At 47.9% G+C, this 17,343-nt stretch overlaps 1 protein-coding gene across 1 annotated transcript in view; it reads left to right on the top strand.

Moving 5' to 3' along the window:
• Positions 1 to 359: 359 nt before the first annotated feature.
• ADAMTS17 (ADAM metallopeptidase with thrombospondin type 1 motif 17) overlaps positions 360 to 17,343 on the top strand; it is a gene marked incomplete in the record, with an annotated part of 265,113 nt that continues 248,129 nt past the window's right edge. Inside the window, 3 exon segments of the mRNA XM_034784572.1 lie at positions 360 to 513; positions 1,582 to 1,919; positions 17,117 to 17,282. Of these exon segments, the coding sequence (XP_034640463.1) occupies positions 444 to 513; positions 1,582 to 1,919; positions 17,117 to 17,282 (574 nt within the window).

Raw genomic sequence — 17,343 nt, 5'->3', positions numbered from 1 at the left:
TAGACCTTCCCACTCAGCATCCCCTCTGCTCATCCCAAGCCCCAACCCCTCTGTTCAGGTAGCCTCACCTCAACGGGGCTCCCCGCGGCCTCACTCCCTGGCGCCACCTGGTGCCAGTTCCCCCTCTCTGCGCACAAACCACGTGTACCCCTCCTCCCCTTACAACCTAGCTATTTACTCCAGGGTTCGAAGCGGGGCGGCCAATGGGAGAGCAGGAGGTGGAGCTCTAGGAGGCTGAGCTCCAATCACCACCTGGGACAGCAAAGGGGAGGCGGGGCCGGACTTTCACCACGTTGGGTTTGTCCGCAGCGCTAATTAATTTTTCCAAAGGCTGGGAGGGCTTCACTCCAGCCCAGGATATTGCTGCCGCCGCCACCAGCCCTTCGCCTCCTCCTCTTCTGCACTGCACAGACCAGTCGCTGGGGCCCCTCCACTGCAATAAAATGTTTGACGGCTCCCTCCTGCCTCTCTTATTTCCTTTCCTGCTGCTCTGGGGACTGGACACCACCGCAGGTAGCGCTTTTCTCCCCCTCCTTCCTGACCCCGGCATCACCGTCTCCCTTTGGCTCTGACAGCCACGGTGGTCAGGGAGCTGAGCAGCTGGGACCGTGCTGGCGTCCTGCTGCGTTTGCAATGGCAGAAGCACAGGGGCGTGCAATGTTGAATTGGTGCATGCAGTTTTCGGCGTGTGGGCTGCATGCGTGTGCAGCCCTCGGGGCATGCACCAGCTCTGCTGCAGGGCTGAGAGCTCAGTTTGCAGGAGACATTGCTCCAGGTTTTTGTATTTTCTTTTCCTGTCCTGCTGCTGTAACGTTTCATGGGGGAAGCTGCTGACTGTCCTGGGTTACAGCTTTAACTTGCTCTGCCCCCCCCCCCCCCTTAGCAGGTTTTTATGGGGGTTGGTGAAATGCGATGCTTGTGGTTCTGTTTTATTTATATATATATATATATAGTAATGATACAAGTAGCGTTTTTAGCCTTTTTTTGCTTTGTTTCCCCCTCCCTCTCCTCTTCCCTGCACACTTGGGCCTTGGGTAGATGAATTTATTCCTGTATATAAACATATTTTCCTCCTCTTGGCTCCACCGGCTGCAGCCTGTTGAAGTTCCAGGGGATTAAGCCCCGAGGCTGAACCCCGAGGGCAGGGACCCGGCTGCGTGGAGCAGGGTGCAGGAGTGGGGGTGCTGCAGCCGAGCGGGGGCCTTGGGGCTTTAGAGCTGCAGGCAGGGGGAGGAAAGCGGTTTCTCTGTTGTAAAAAGTCCAGCTTATGTTCCCGACCCCCCTAGGTCTCCCAGGGGGCTGGGGAGTTAACGCCTGAGCCTGCCCACGAAGGCCTGGTGTTAGTGGGTGGGCAGCAGGGCCGATGGGGACTGGCCCCCGCTCTGTCTGCGGCTCGGAGGGGGCAGTGTTCCCTAGGGACGGGATGACTCGCAGTGGCCCGGCGGGGAGGGGTGTTTGCTGGGTGCCCCCAGGGCGAGCTGCGCTACCCCCGGCTACACTGACGCTAGCTGGGGCAGCGGGTGGGCTTAGCCCGAGCCCCCGGGGCGCGAGTGACCCAGCCCCTCTGCTTCTCCCCCGCAGCCGGCGGCGCGGAGCTGGAAGTGGCCATCCCGCAGCGAGTGGCGCTGGAGAAGATCCACCTGCTGCAGCCGGCCGGGGCCGGGCACGGGAGCAGCCCCCGCCGCCGGCGCTCGCCGCCCGAGGAGGAGGCCGTGCTGCTCCGCCTGCCGGCCTCCGGCCGGGAGCTCTACCTGCACCTCCGGCGGGACCTGCACTTCCTCGCGCGGGGCTTCGCGGTGGAGGAGCCGGGAGAGGCCCCGGCCCGCAGCCGCCCCCCGGCCGAGCAGCTCTGCTTCTACACGGGACACGTGCTGAACCGCAGCGACTCCTTCGCCTCCGTCAGCACCTGCGCCGGGCTGGTACTGCACTTCCCGGGGGGGCTGGCCCTAGAGACCCCTCTGCAGCCCGCCCTGTCGGGGCGGGACTGGCCCTAGAGACCCCTCTGCAGCCCGCCCCGCCTGGGGGAGCCCTAAGGTGACTAGATGTCCCGATTTTATAGGGACAGTCCCGATTTTTGGGTCTTTTTCTTATATAGGCTCCTATTACCCCCACCCCATGTCCTGATTTTTCACATTTGCTGTCTGGTCACCCTAGCGGAGCCCTGTTGGGGCAGGACTGGCCCTAGAGACCCCTCTCCAGCCCGCCCAGCCTGGAGGAGCCCGGTCGGGGCGGGGGCTGGCTGTAGGGACCCCTCTCCAGCCCACCCAGCCTGGGGGGTCCCTGTCAGGGTGGGGTTGGCTCTAGGGACCCTTCTCCAGCCTGTCCAGCTTGGGGGATCCCCATCAGGGTGGGGTTTGGTTCTAGGGGCCTCTCTCCGCACTGACCCTGTCCCACTTAATTATTAATCCTTTTGTTTAAATGTCTTCATGCTGATGGAGGATTTCTGTCATCTGAAGACACGGTGGGTGGCAGCATCTCCCTGCTCTGCTCGCTGCTCCCCAGTCGCTCATGTGCTCTGCTTGGATGGGAACATAGGGGTCAAAACCTGCCCTGAGGGAGGGAAGGGGCTCAGACGCCTGCTCTTGTCTTACTTAGTTCCCAGCCTTCTTGCTCCAGTTGGGACGGACTGAAAAGCCTCTGAAGTTTCTACTCTTTAGGACATGTAGAAGTGGCTTGGGACATGCTGCTCTCTGCAGTAGTAGCCTCGATACATCTCAGTACCGAACCATTGTTTGTCTTGAGCCTATATTCCAGAAAGACCCGTCCTGGGCTGCCCATCTCAGCAGCTAGTTACTTCTCGCCCAGCTGCTGGACTGTCACCTGTCGTGTGGTGTGTGATTGACAGCTCATCTGGCCAGAACAAGGCATCCTTAAAAAAAAAATTCCCATGGAGAGGCCGCACGTTTTAGAATTCAGCCCTAGGCTCCATTGATTAATCTCTGTTCCTGCCACCTGACGTGCTGTGTGGTCTTGATCAAATTGCTTTATAAGAGCTAAGTATCATTAGCTGGAACTTGAGTCTATTTATTTCATCATCTTGTGGTTGCACTTACCCCTTACAATGTTTACTCAAAGAGTACAACATGAGTCTGGATTCTTTATTAGACTCCTTATCTGCTCCCATTTCCTCACATCGGCTCTTTCCTGACCAGTGCACATGAATATCTGCTTTTCTGCCCTGGAACAGCAATTTAGAGATACCCGATAGCTTTGTCGGTGACAGAATAGCCCGTGGAATAAACTGCTTAATGACACTAAGATGCTTTTTGCACATTGGGTGGCAGAATTTCTCCACCGAAGGATTAAGTGTTATGGTTGGGTTTGTAATACAATGGGAGAGCATTGTGCTGCCTGTGAAACATGAGTTAGAAACTGGTGTGGGGCCTCCTTTTAATGAGAGGTGCATTGATAATCTTGGGGTGGGATGGCTGCTTGTGCTGTTTAACCAGACTGTGCAATCCGTGAAATACAGTTGGCATTGCAGCTTAGCCGTTCACTTGCCCTTCCAGCAGTAAAAGGAATTCTTGTTAAGGATGGCGCTCCCGTTTCTTGATCTTTTTGCCTTGGTCATTAGAGGTTTGAGTACTCGGGTGTTTGGGACATTTATTGGTTTTTAATTAGGGTTGGTAACTTTGATTTCTGAAAAGTATAGGAACATTTACTGGGAGCCTTTGCTTATTGTTTCAAGTACAGATCTATTGGCAAACAGTTAATCCAAAGTGATTTGGAAATAAGAAACTACTCAGCACACGGATTAAGCAGGGTTTGATGCTTTCCTTTGGAACCATATGAGGGCGCTGTGCCTCAGGTAAAAGACTGCATCCAAGATATTGAATATTAGCATATTTATGATTGACACTGTAAACTGAGCCGTATACCACCAAAAGCTTCTTGATGTTTAAAACTGATATCTCTGGATCTAGCTTTTTCACTGACAGCTCTGCACGTTTTCCACGAAGCATGCTTTGTTAATCCCATTCATGAAGTGCTGGACTTTTAAAAATACCTATTGTAGCAGAGCTAAAAAGTACAACAGGCAGAGAAGAGAACTTTTTTGAAAGGGGAATGTAGTTGTAGGCACAGTATTAATTGCCTGAGATCTGGGAGTGAGAGGGGGAGTGAGAAAAAATTGGCATTATTCCCAGTTGAAAAGTTGGGGTAGGGGAGGGCGGTGGGTGGAACTTAAAATAAAAAAAAATTAAAATAATGGAGATATCCCATCTCCTAGAACTGGAAAGGACCTTGGAAGGTCTATCGAGTCCAGCCCCCTTCCTTCACTAGCAGGACCCAGTACTGTTTTTGCCCCAGATCCCTAAGTGGCCCCCTCAAGGATTGAACTCATAACCCTGGGTTTAGTAGGCCGATGCTCAAACCACTGAGCTATCCCTCCCCCCATTAGTTGATCTTTGTTCTATACTCTGCAAATTAGTCATGATATTTCTAGAGCATGTATGAATTCTAAACAAGCATCAAAATAATGCCATTGGAGTGAACTGACATTAGGTTCAGAAAATAAGTAAGTTCTACAGAGGACAGTGACTTGGACACCAGTAGTCAAAATTGCTACTTGTTTACATGGGTGAATTCAGGGGAATTGCACATGCTTATGCCACCTGTGCATTTGTTGCTGGGAATGGTGGAGGCAAATATATTGAGAGACAAAGTACATCGGCATACTGGGATTCTTCCTCATCTGTTGGATAAGGCCATGACATTTTCACCTAGTGAGCCGTGAGAGATGGGGAGAATGATCTCAAAGCACTTCACAAACGTGAATGAATTAAGCCTAGTAACAGCCCTGTGAAGTAAAGAGGCATTAACCACGGAGCAGGACACTAAAGCTTTTGTTTATGGAGAAGTCGCACCAAGTAAACTTCAACTAGTTTTAAAACTGATTCAGTTAAATTCATGCAAAGCCCTGTGTAGACTAATCAATTTAAGGTAACTTGATATAAGCCAGGTTTGCATCCGTTTAAGAGTACCCACGTGTCTTTTGCATTGTTTAACTCAGAGGTAGGCAACCTATGGCACGCGTGCCGAAGACGGCACACGAGCTGATTTTCAGTGGCACTCACGCTGCCCGGGTCCTGGCCACCGGTCCGGGTGGCTCTGCATTTCAATTTAATTTTAAATGAAGCTTCTTAAACATTTTAAAAATCTTATTTACTTTACATACAACAATAGTTTCGTTATATATTATAGACTTATAGAAAGAGACCTTCTAAAAATGTTAACATGTTTTACTGGCACGCGAAACCTTAAATTAGAGTGAATAAATGAAGACTCGGCACACCACTTCTGAAAGGTTGCCAACCCCTGGTTTAACTAAACCCAATTTTAAATTGCGCCTCTAGTTAAACGGGTGCAGACTAAAGACAGTCTTTAAGGGTACTGAGAGGATGTGTGACTTGACTTGCTCAAGGTCATACAGGAAGTCCATGGTTATGCCATGTCTAGAACCCAGGTGTTCTGATTCCTAGTCTTGGTCTTTAACCACAAGACCATCATTCCAGTAGGTTGTTAATTTCAAACTGCCACCTAGACCTTGTCTGCAATAGAAAACTAGGCACTCGTATTTTCCAGCAGTGCAGTTCTATGGATGACGGAAGTGGTGGAGGTTATAGTGTGGATGAAACAGACCTGTTGTGTGCAGGGTTAGATAACCTGGTGGTAAAACCCCTGGCAACTTGTCTACACTGTTGCTCCCAGGGTTGCTGTTGCTTATACAGCAGTTGGAGATTTCCTGAAAATTGCTAGCGTAGGCCCAGTTGATAGGGCTTGTAGATGCTCAAGACGCCTTAAAAATAGCTTGAGCCTAGAATGGGTGTAACACGGTGTCATTGCCTAGTGATGGCTTCAGTTGTGTTGTGACCGTGTTCAGTAACCGTGCTACAAATTACATGTCCAGTGAGTATAGCACGATTGGGGCGAGCAGAGGACTAATAAAAATAAAATCCCGTTTGCACTGGGAGGAAAATGAGCTAGAGCGGGATTCTACAGTCACTTCTCGGAGGGCTGTTGCTAGCAGTTTCCCTACCTACGTTATTTTTGGTTTGTTTATTTAAACCCTGCTTGTGCCGATGGTGTTATTAATCCTTATGTGGGCTATGGAACAGTGTCTGCCTACAGGTTGTACCTGGGTTAGGGGAGGGAGCTAAACCATGTTACAACCGAGTGGGCTGTAAAGAATGGGTCACCTAAGGTTGTGTCCGCACTGTAAAAAGTCCCATTTGGCGGCTCTGCTTCCAACATGGCAGCCCCTCTTCATTCTGACTTGCAGCGTCGGCGGGACACACCTGTTGGTTTAGCCGTGTTCCTAAAATGTGCTACACACTTGGACTTTGCAGGGCTGTACTACAAGTAGGGAGCACAGTTAAATACACCCTTTGGTCCCAGGTGCACTGCAGGACCAAACTGGTTTTTAATTGTGTTGGGGAGACGGCAGTTTTGACGGTATAGACTGGCTAAGTCCTTGGCACTGTGGTCTAACCAAAGCTAGTGCGGTATTTAACGTGGGGGTTTGTTCCTCAATAAAAGGGTTGACTCATTTGCACAGGCAAAACCATGTGTTGTTATAACACGAGCAGGGGACTGTTGAGGTTTTAAACATGTGCTCGGTAAATGTTGTAGGGTCCCACCTGGTAGTAGCCGGTATCAGAGACAAGAGAGTGGAATGGGGTACTGCTGGTCTCCTTTAGTGTGGAAATTGCAATGTTTGCTGCAGGCAGATGAGAGCTCTATTTATTCATTGATACTATGTATAACTTCACGGACCCAGTTCATCTGTTCTCATTCTGGACTGATTCCAACCCTCTAGCAGAATTTGTCAGAGCAGTGCTTGACAGCTGCCTTCCATTGTGTTTTTGTTACTCTTATGGTTGAAACCATAGCAGAGAACGGATACAGCTTTTTAAATGCTGAACTTTCCATGTGTTAATTGCCACTGTCTCTTCCCTGAGTGCTAGCAGGCTTATCAGCTATACAGACCCCCGTGCCCCCATCCCCCAAGTAAAAGAAAAGGTGAACCCTGTCTACAGGTGACTTTCGGTCAATAATTTGCTTCATGGTGTCCAGCGCGGTGGTATTTCAACATGTGTCCATTTGGAATTGGGAGTTTTCAACAATTGCATTTTAAGTATTAATTCCTTCCCTTCTCGTTCCAGCCCGAGTCTCTGTGAACTGCTAGAATGAGATACTAATCAAATGTGGAATGAATAGTATGTTTGTACTTCAGTGACATGTCAAGTATGCAGGGCAATGGTGAAGGTGGTTTTGGTTATGTGCGCCTTGAATTTTTGCCAGTGTTTAAGTGATTGCGCTTCGAGATGAACCGAGGATGTCATTTCTGTATATTAGGTTTAGACTGACTTTCGGATCTCTCATTTGAGGTGGTGTCTGTTCTGGGTTAGAACCCAACCTGAAACCAAAATCACTGGGGCAGGTTTGGATCCAGAGACTTGTCGGAATTTCTTGGCCTATTCTAAAATTCGGAGGCTGGGGGTTTGGATTCAGACTATCGCTAGTTTAAATAAATGTATTTCTGAAGCTAAGATGTAAGTGAAAGATTCAGCATTTCCCTCAACCAGCATAATTTATCTTACTTTCCATACTGTGTTTCCAGCCCCTTTGAGTTCAAGCAAGACTTTGTGCTGCCTCCTTTGAGTGGAGTAGATCAGTGGAAACAGATTACCTATAGTACAAAAGCTGGTCGAATAAAAACCATGAGGTCCCCATTGTACGATGAAGCAAAGTGATCGAAGTTACACTCGAAGGAATAAATTAAAATCTGGGAAACCGTCAAGGTTTTCCAGCATTGTCCTCCATATTCAGCAGAGAGAAGAGGACTTCTTTTCTTTCCAGCTCCACACACAAAAGGGGAAGAGCAGCAGAGCAGCGAGGCCATTCCAGCTAAGCTCTGGAGCATTTTGCATGGGCCATTCTCCTTTAGATGGATGTGGACAAGCTTTGGCAAGTATGGACAAAAGGAAACAATAAAGCATTCGGCTGGACACTGTTGAAAATGTGACCCAGTCAGGTGAGCATTGTTTGGGAAAGTTGAGTAGAGCTAAGGGGCCCTGCCCTTCGAGGGGCTAAGCATGCTCCGCTGTTGTTGAATTCAAGTATTGGTTGATCACAGGATGACTATGAGCCACCAATGTGATATGGCCGTTAAAAAAGCTAATGCGGTCTTGGGATGCATCAGGCGAGGTATTTCCAGTAAAGATAAGGAGGTGTTGGTACCGTTATACAAGGCACTGGTGAGACCTCATCTGGAATATTTTGTGTGCAGTTCTGGTCTCCCATATTTAAGAAGGATGAATTCAAACTGGAACAAGTACAGAGAAGGGCTACTAGAATGATCCGAGGAATTGAAAACCTGTCTTATGAAAGGAGACTCAAAGAGCTTGGCTTGTTTAGCCTAACCAAAAGAAGGCTGAGGGGAGATATGATTGCTCTTTATAAATATATCCGAGGGATAAATATCAGGGAGGGAGAGGAATTATTTAAGCTTAGTATCAATGTGGACACAAGAACAAATGGATATAAACTGGACACTAGGAAGTTTAGACTTGAAATTGGACGAAGGTTTCTAACCATTAGAGGAGTGAAGTTCTGGAACAGCCTTCCCAGAGGAGTAGTGGAGGCAAAAGACATATCTGGCTTCAAGACTAAGCTTGATAAGTTTATGGAGGGGGATGGGATAGCCTAATTTTGGCAATTAATTGATCTTTGATTATTAGCAGGTAAATATGCCCAATGGTCTGTGATAGAATGTTAGATGGGGTGGGATCTGAGTTACTACAGGGAATTCTTTCCTGGGTGCTGGTTGGTGAGTCTTGCCCACATGCTCAGGGTTTAACTGATCGCCATATTTGGGGTTGGGAAGGAATTTTCCTCCAGGGCAGATTGGCAGAGGCCCTGGAGGTTTTTCGCCTTCCTCTGCAGTGTGGGGCACGGGTCACTTGCTGGAGGATTCTCTGCACCTTGAGGTCTTTAAACCACGGCTTGAGGACTTCAGTAACTCAGACATAGGTTAGGGGTTTGTTACAGGTGTGGGTGGGTGAGATTCTGTGGCCTGCATTTTGCAGGAGGTCAGACTAGGTGATCATAATGGTCCCTTCTGACCTTAAAGTCTATGAGTCTGAGATGAAGTAGTCAAGCTACAGTAGATGAGTTGTGAGAAAGTCCGTGCAGTTAGAGAAACGGAAGGGAATTTTTCTTCCCCACCTTGCATGGGAGGAGCTTCACGGGTGGAAATAATAAAACCGAATGCTGCTTGCTATAGCGTGATGGCCAGGACTTCAGAGCACCAGACGAAATGAAGACCGTGCACCCATAAGTTAGCTGCAGTAGGTAGGAATATCGACCATGTCTATTGTTAGTCCTCCTCCCACCTCAATGACTTTCTCTTTATTGGCAGACAGGAAGTTGCAGGAGTAACTAAAAGCCTTGGAAAGTGCATCATGCCTGGGTGATGGCAGGGAGAGTTAGCTCTAATCAGCGGCTGGCTCTGGGGAGCCCAGTCCAGAGGCTCGACAGTAAAAGTACGCCATGATCTCTTCTGGGGTGACAGTGGGATTGTAGGGGAAGCAGTGATCTCTAGGAAATACACAAAGAAGGCCCCAGTCAGCTAGGTTGAAGCCTGGTTGTGCAATGTGGAGTGACTGGAGAACGCGTGGAAATTAAAACATTTCAGAGTCACAGCTGAGCAGTTGGGAAGGGAGTCTGTCCGACTGTTTAAAACGGTGTGTGCGCCTGTGGAATTAATCTCCAACGCCAACTGAGCACTTAGGAACAAGGAAGCCTCTGTTAAAGATTCAGCATCCCCGCCCCTCCAGTTAAGAAAAGAGAGCTCGCACTACACATCTGAGACCCTCCCACAAAAGGTTTGCAGGATTGGGCTCATCAAGTATAAAAATCACCCTCTGAGAAATCCTCCCACAAAACGAGGTGTTGGGTTGAACATTCCTGATTTTTCCGAAGGAAAAGAAAGCAAACGTTCTTTATTCAGCATGAATAATTAACAACAACAAAAAAAAGACATGAGCCCAATTAAAATAATCCTCCGCAGGTCATTTTTCAATTTATATTTTGTTCCCTTTCTGTTATGTGCTGTTATGGTGTTGAAAAGCGTGGGACAAACAACGTAAATGCTGGATTGTATTATTAGCATGTGGTCTGGACCAGAACCATATGCAGTGCACTTCTGGAAGTTTGGATTTCCATCTCTAATTAGCACTAGTGAGCTTCGGCTACTCTAGTTTGTACTGAAAAATCATCCACCCTTTCCTTACCACTGATGCTGTTCCATCAGTAATAGCTAGGGTCCTAACAAATTCACGGTGCATTTTAGTCAATTTCACGGTCATGGGATTTAAAAAATTGTAAATTTCATACTTCTGCGCTGCTGCTGGCGGCGGCGCTGCCTTCAGAGCTGGGCAGCTGGAGAGCAGCGGCTGCTGGCCGGGAGCCCAGCTCTGAAGGCAGAATCGCTGCCAGCAGCAGCGCAGAAGTAAGGAGGGCATAGTGTGGTATTGCCACCCTCACTTCTGTGCTACTGCCTGCAGAGCCGGGCCCTCAGTCGGCAGCTGCCGTTTTCTGGCCACCCAGCTCTGAAGACAGCACAGAAGTAAGGATGGCAATATCGTAGCCCCCCTAAAATAACCTTGCAACATCCCCCCCCCCCGCACCTCCCTTTTGGGTCAGAACCCCCAATTTGAAAACGGCTGGTCTCCACCGTGAAATCTGTGTGGTATAGGGTAAAAGCACATAAAAGACCAGATTTCACGATGGAAGACCAGATTTCATGGTCTGGGACACGTGTTTCATGACCATGAATTTAGTAGCACCCTAGTAATAGCCAAAGATGGGAGCGCTGCGGTAGCCAGGACCTGGGGCAAGTCTGGAGGACACAATGGTAAAAATGCTGGTGAATGGCCTTCCCGGAATGCCAGTGCTATGTCAGCGCTAGCAGTTCCTTGTTGCTACCATCAGTGGCAGTGTAATGGTGTGAGATCGCCTCCAAAAGCGGCGTGTAGATAAGGGCTTAGGGCTTGTCTACACTTAAAATGCTACAGCGGCATAGCTCCACTGCTGTAGTGCTTCAGGGTAGCCACTACCTATGCTGACGGGAGGGGTTCTCCCATTGGCATAGTTCAGGGATCGGCCACCTTTGGCCCGCGGCCCGCCAGGGTAAGCACCCTGACGGGCGTGTGCCAAAGGTTGCCAATCTCTGGCGTAGTTAATAATCCACCTCCCCGAGAGGGGGTAGCTAGGTCGACAGATGAATTCTTCCAGCAACCTAGTGCTCTCTACACAGCGACTCAGGTTGGTTTAATTACACTGCTCAGGGGTGGATTTTTTACACCCTTGACTGATGTATTTAAACCGACCACCTTTTCTAGTGTAGACCAGGCCTTAGCGGCAAACAAGATACTGCCTAGACACCAGGAGGGTGATGAGCTCCTGGTAGCAGAAGAGTAGATTAGTGTTAGCAGATGTTTTCTTGCATGAGTGTTAGATGTGTATACAAGCTGCTGGGAAGCTGTGAGTGTGTTTGAACTCCTCATTGATCACATAAAGAAATAAGGAATGGGACGTTTTCTGCTGGTGAGCCATCTTGAGTTGATCAGAGATTAAAAATTGGGTAGAAGGCAAAGTAGGGAACCATTATTGTTACTGGGGTGGGGTGTGGCTGGGGGAAGGGTAGACGTGTTTTTATTTTGTTATTTGAATTGATTTGGCAGTTCACTTGCATGCCTTGCGAGGGTGAAACTATTCCAGACTTGCTATTAACTGCACCGGGTGGTTCTGTCAGTTGTAATGGCCTGTCACACTAATTGTAAAATCCATCTTAAATTCACTGTCATCAGAGGTATGAATCTATCGAGCTTCTGTGGAGTGCAAATAAGTCCCCAGACTGAATTTTTCTATTCTGGTAACTCTCATGTCTCCGGTGTTCGAAGGCAGTCGGCTGACGGCTTCTTGCCTTCCAGCATACCCAAGCTGTGCCGTTATCTGATGTAATGACGTTGCTTGTCATATGCTATTGCTTACATATTTTCCTTGAGAACAGCAACATACAGACCACAGGAAGTATCCAAGATTGTGATCTCTCCCCCCCCCCCCCCCCGCCCCTCCACTCCCCAGTAAACCTAAATTGACAGATACGAAACTTTATTTAATTGGAGTGATTGAAGAGAATTCCACAGCTAGAGACTTGGGAAAACCAGCAGTGATGTTGCATCGTTTGACTTCAGTAACTCCAGAAACCAGCCCCCATTCCATGCCTGAGCTAGTTAGGGGTAGACTATGCTAAGGGCAGTTTAGTATAGCCTTGCTCTGATGCTGATATCTGGTCTGAAGACTGGTGCAGTCAGTGGATTTGGAAGAGTCAATCTGAACAACAGTACTTGTTGCAAAAAAACAAATGAATGAACTGAGTCAGTCAGTAGTCAAGGTCATTATGTCCCTGAGTGAACCAGAAAGCCTTCAGCACTTCTTACAGGCAAATTTGGGGGAAATGGTAAACTTCTTTAGATGTATTTGATGGGCCCAATCCTGCAAACTTTCCATACCTAAAACTCCAGTTATTAAGCTTGTAGGATTAGATCCTAGATTCCTTCTTAATCCGCGCCAGGGTAGAGACGTGTAGCTCTTTCCCTCCATAACTGAGAGGAAAGAGTTTTCGCAATTCCAAAGCAAATGTGAAACATAAGGACTTTCCAGTGGTTTAAATTATTTTTGCACTTGATGCCAGAAAGTTGGGCTAATGTTAGGTGGTGATGAAACTGACTTTTTCTTACATATTTTTGGCCCCAGAGAAAATGGCTGGCATCATTTCAGGAGCTCTGGTGTGGTTTTTAGTACCAAAGTACCAGATTTACAACCCTTCTCCTATATAATTAAAACCTATATTTAAAAAAATAAAAGGGGGTGGGGGTTGGGGCTACCTCCCAACAGGAAGGTTGGAATAAGGAATGCATGTAGTGGAGAGCGTCATAGGGGAAGCTAGAATTATTGCTTTCTTCAAAATGACCCTGGCAAAGCCCACTTAGTTATTAAAGATAAGAAACTATCACTCTTCCGAAACTCCAGTGTGGAGCAAGTTCCATGAAACTATTAGGTGTTCCGTAGGACCCACATATAACCATAATTATTGTACATAAATAACATCTTCCATTTGGGACTCTCTCTGTTTGTAGAGTGCATAGATGGACTTCCCCTCAGAGCCCTCCTTTGAGGTAGGGAAGTCATTGCTATCCCTGTGTAAGGACTGGGGAGGGCTGACTTGTGGCACCAAGAGGTTTTAAAGCCCACGCTGTTCGAAAGTGGCCTCTGATTTTGGGAGGACTCCATGTTGGGTGCTCAGTTCTCTCCAATTCCTAGACATTCTAGAGCAGGGATCGGCAACCTTTGGCACGCGGCCCGCCAGGGTAAGCACCCTGGTGGGCCAGGCCGGTTTGTTTACCTGCTGCTTCTGCAGGTTCGGCCGATCGTGGCTCCCACTGGCCGTGGTTCGCCGTTCCAGGCCAATGGGGGCATCAGGAAGCAGCGGCCAGTGCATCCCTCGGCCAGCACTGCTTCCCGCTGCCCCTGCTGGCCTGGAGTGGCGAACCGCGGCCAGTGGGTGCCGCGATCGGCCAAACGTGCCGACATGGAAGGTAAACAAACCGGCCCGGCCTGCCAGGGTGCTTACCCTGGCGAGCCGCATGCCAAAGGTTGCTGATCCCTGTTCTATAGAAATGAGAGAGTTAGCAGCTTCTGGCTGAAAATCCTTTTATGGGGATCTGGGGCCAGACTCTGTCAATGGGATGGCCCAGGTGTAAGTGAGCACAGGATCTGGCGCTGTGGGTGGAAACACAGAATTTACAGGATGTATATAATGTACATTTTAAATCAGGTTAGTGCAGTCAATGGTTGAATGTCCTGCACTAGCACGTACGTGCAGATCCCTTCTTTGGATGCTTGCCTGACTGGCATAGAACACATTGAAAAAACCAATCTAGTGTCGCTTTCCCTATACCGTGGGCGTTACATACGTGTGCCCCGCAGAGAGAGCTGAACGCAGCATGAGCCCTTTTTAAGTCAAGCTAACACGCACTAAAGGCCAATCTACCAGGCGCTGGATTTATAGGCGCCTTCCAGTCGACTCCAGTAGAAGTTGGATCAGACCCTTAGTTGCGTAGCCTACTTTCAAGGGATCGTATTGGGTAAAAGTCCTAGTTTTAAAACTGTTTATTTTATAGTAATCTAAATAATTGATGAATCAGTGCAGTTAAAGTCGGTACGTATTCTCACGAAATCAGATTGTCAACACACGCCCCGGGGTTAGTAATCTCAGGGGGTGAGTAAAAACTGAGAGCGTTTTAAAAGATTCAGGCTAGGATGAGATCCTCACCATACTCTGTCCCCTCTGTGCCAGTTAAAGGATCAGCATGGCTTAAAGGGGCTCTAATAAGTACTGGATCTGGCTGGTAGAGGATTCCCCTGGTGCAGGAAGTGTGGAAGACCGACTTGGAGCACCCCCTCGCAAACCCGGCATAAGAATCTGGGCTGGTGGCAGGGCTACAGTTGGAGCACTGCAAACACTTGGGGCTGTGCTGTGGCCCCGAGGGCAGCCTGGGGAGGCTGCTTGTATTCAGACAGGCCTCAGGGCCGTCTATGTTACTCCAAGGGCAGCAGCGAAGCTCATAATTGGGAGAACACCAAGCCAGCCTAATCTCTCCTTCCCAAGGCAGGTAGAATCTCACCCCTCTTCTACTTCTGATGTTTGTTGACTTGGTTGCAGTTTGTTCAGCTGCGGCAATGAGAGTAGCAGAGTAAGGCTCACTTCTGTTTACAAACATTTTTCCTGGCCTGGCTCTTGTGAGCTCGCAAAGACTGTTCACTAACAATGCTGGAGACTGGTTCAATCCCATTAAAATAACTGGTTCCCTTGAAATGATCAAAATAATCATTTCGCTTATTGGTCACAAAATGTAAACATGGGGGCACAGCCTGCCTGAGAGTGCCGCACTCCTTTGGAATTGTGCGTACCCCGGTTTTATAATGGCTATCTGTGCATCGATATGTGGTTCTAACCCGTCTCCTTTGTGCGTCTTTTCAGAACAGCTTAGAGCCATGTTCATACTAACTTTTTTGTTTTGAAAACGAAGTCCTCCGCCAGGCCTCCCTTTTTCCATCTTCCAAGCGTCCTTGAGGAATTAAAATGTGTGACTTTAGAGGAGGAAAAAATCAAGACTTCCCTGTAGGTCATACGTTGCCACTCTAAGACAGTTTTATTTGTGCAGTAAAATCTCTTGGTTGTTCTTGGCAAAAGTTCTGTTGAAACTGAGACCTTCAGTCCACCTGTATCCTTGTCTGCTCTGGTGTGGGGCTTGTGTGTAGCTTGGTTGTCTGTTGGGCTACAACTGGTACTAGTCCATTTTGGGTAGAATATTCAGGACACAGAGTTGATTTAATTCTGCTTAAAATATTGTGGAAACAGGACCTAAATATTGGGTTTCTTCGGCTTTCATGGCAAGTAATGCCTGGTACTTTTTCCTCCATTGATCTCAAAGCACTTTATGAAGGAGTTCAGTATCATTATCCCCATTTTAAGGATGGGAAAACTGAGGCACAAAGTGAGGTGAGTTGCCTAATGTCATGCAGTAGGCCAGTAGCAGACCAAGGAATAGAAGCCAGGTCTAAGTCCCTGTCTAGTGCTCTGTCCACTTGGCATCACTGCAAATAGGCAAGGCCATGTTCTGTTAAGAGGCATGTAGAATGCAATGGACATCCCGTTAACTTTGTGTTCTGGAAATGAAGCGAAGAGGATCAAAGACATATTAAAATTTTATCATGTAGACAGTGACGATCAGATTCCATAAGTAGGGAAATCTACTCTGGCATGCCTGAGAGATGCAGTTCTTTCCTTTTATAGGAGTGGGGGGTTCATGCTGAGTAACAGTAAATGTACAAACTTAGTGTTTCAGATAAAGTCCGGCAAAGAAAAAGGCCAATGGGCGTTTATTACTGGCATCTTCAGAGTTGTTAAAAAAGAAGAGCCCCTGACTGTCTGGATGTGTGTCTGAAGCACGTTCAGCTTTATCCAAACTGTAAGAGGCCTCATCCTTTCCATTATCATTCATCTCTCAACCCCACCAGATCTTTTTCCCTTTCCCCGGCTCTGGCCTTCTGACTCATCCAACACTTGTGTCCTTTCCAGCGCACTTGGCTCTTCGGCTGATCCACTAGCCTGTACTTGGTGGTTCCCATTTCTACCCCCCCCTTATGGTTCTCTATCTTCTTAACCTCCAGTAGTGTCCCCCCATTCCTCCCCCAGCTATTACGGGTCCTTCACAAAACGCTAGACCAGTTTGCTAGGTGAGAATTTGGCCCGGTATTTATACTTTGGGGACGCCGTAGGGTTTTTCTAGCTTTTCTGAGCTAGTTTGTTCATCCCAAGACCATATGTCCCTGGTCTGTTTCATCTGTGAAACCATGCAGTATTTGAACACCGAGTTCTGCCCATCTCCTTTTGCTATACCAGGGTTGTTCTGTTGCCAGTTCTTTCTCTCATCTAGTTTTTAAAATATCAGTGGAGCTTTCACCTCTTCTTGTCAGAGACTCTTCTAGCTCCATAGTTTTAATATATCCTAATATTGAGAGTTTTTTTTCCCTGATGTTCATAAAGTGTTTTTATAAAATTTTAGGAAAATGCATATTTGTGCTCCCACAACTTTGAAAGGAACAGATTTTCCAGTCCGACCTCCGTGTTGGCTGCTAAATACTTTGAGGCAGGGACCATCTCTTTGTTATGTATGTACAGCACCTAGCACACTGGAGCTTCTAGATGCTACAGTAATACAAATAATTAATACTCTTACCTTCCACTCAAACACATAAACAACGGGTGGAATCTGTGGGCTGTGTCATGCTGATGAGACTAGATCATTGTCTTGGTCCCTTCTGGGCTTAAAACGTACGTATGCTCACAGATGAGCTTGAAAATGCATTGCTGTGAAGTGATCTGGTGGGAATAAGAAAAGCACTGAGTCAGCACAATGAGATCTGGGAAGTACAAATAGTTAAGACGCCAAAGGAACTAATATTTTTTCCCCTGTGTGGACAGATTGGCTATATCCAGATTGGAACAGAACAGCTGCTAATACAACCTGTAAATATCTCGGAGACCTCATTCAGTGGAAGAGAGCATTTCATCAGGCACAAACGATCCTCAAAATCCACCTATCCTGCTAAGGCCCAGGTCCCTGCCGAGCACTGCAAAGTCATATCAGGTGAGTTTGAGAAAAGGCACGAGATCAGCTGCGTGAATGCATTACAGTCACGACTGTTGTT

Source organism: Trachemys scripta, chromosome 10 (genome assembly GCF_013100865.1).
Source record: "Trachemys scripta elegans isolate TJP31775 chromosome 10, CAS_Tse_1.0, whole genome shotgun sequence".
NCBI lineage: Eukaryota > Metazoa > Chordata > Testudines > Emydidae > Trachemys > Trachemys scripta.
This window is presented reverse-complemented; position numbering and strand designations above follow the sequence as displayed.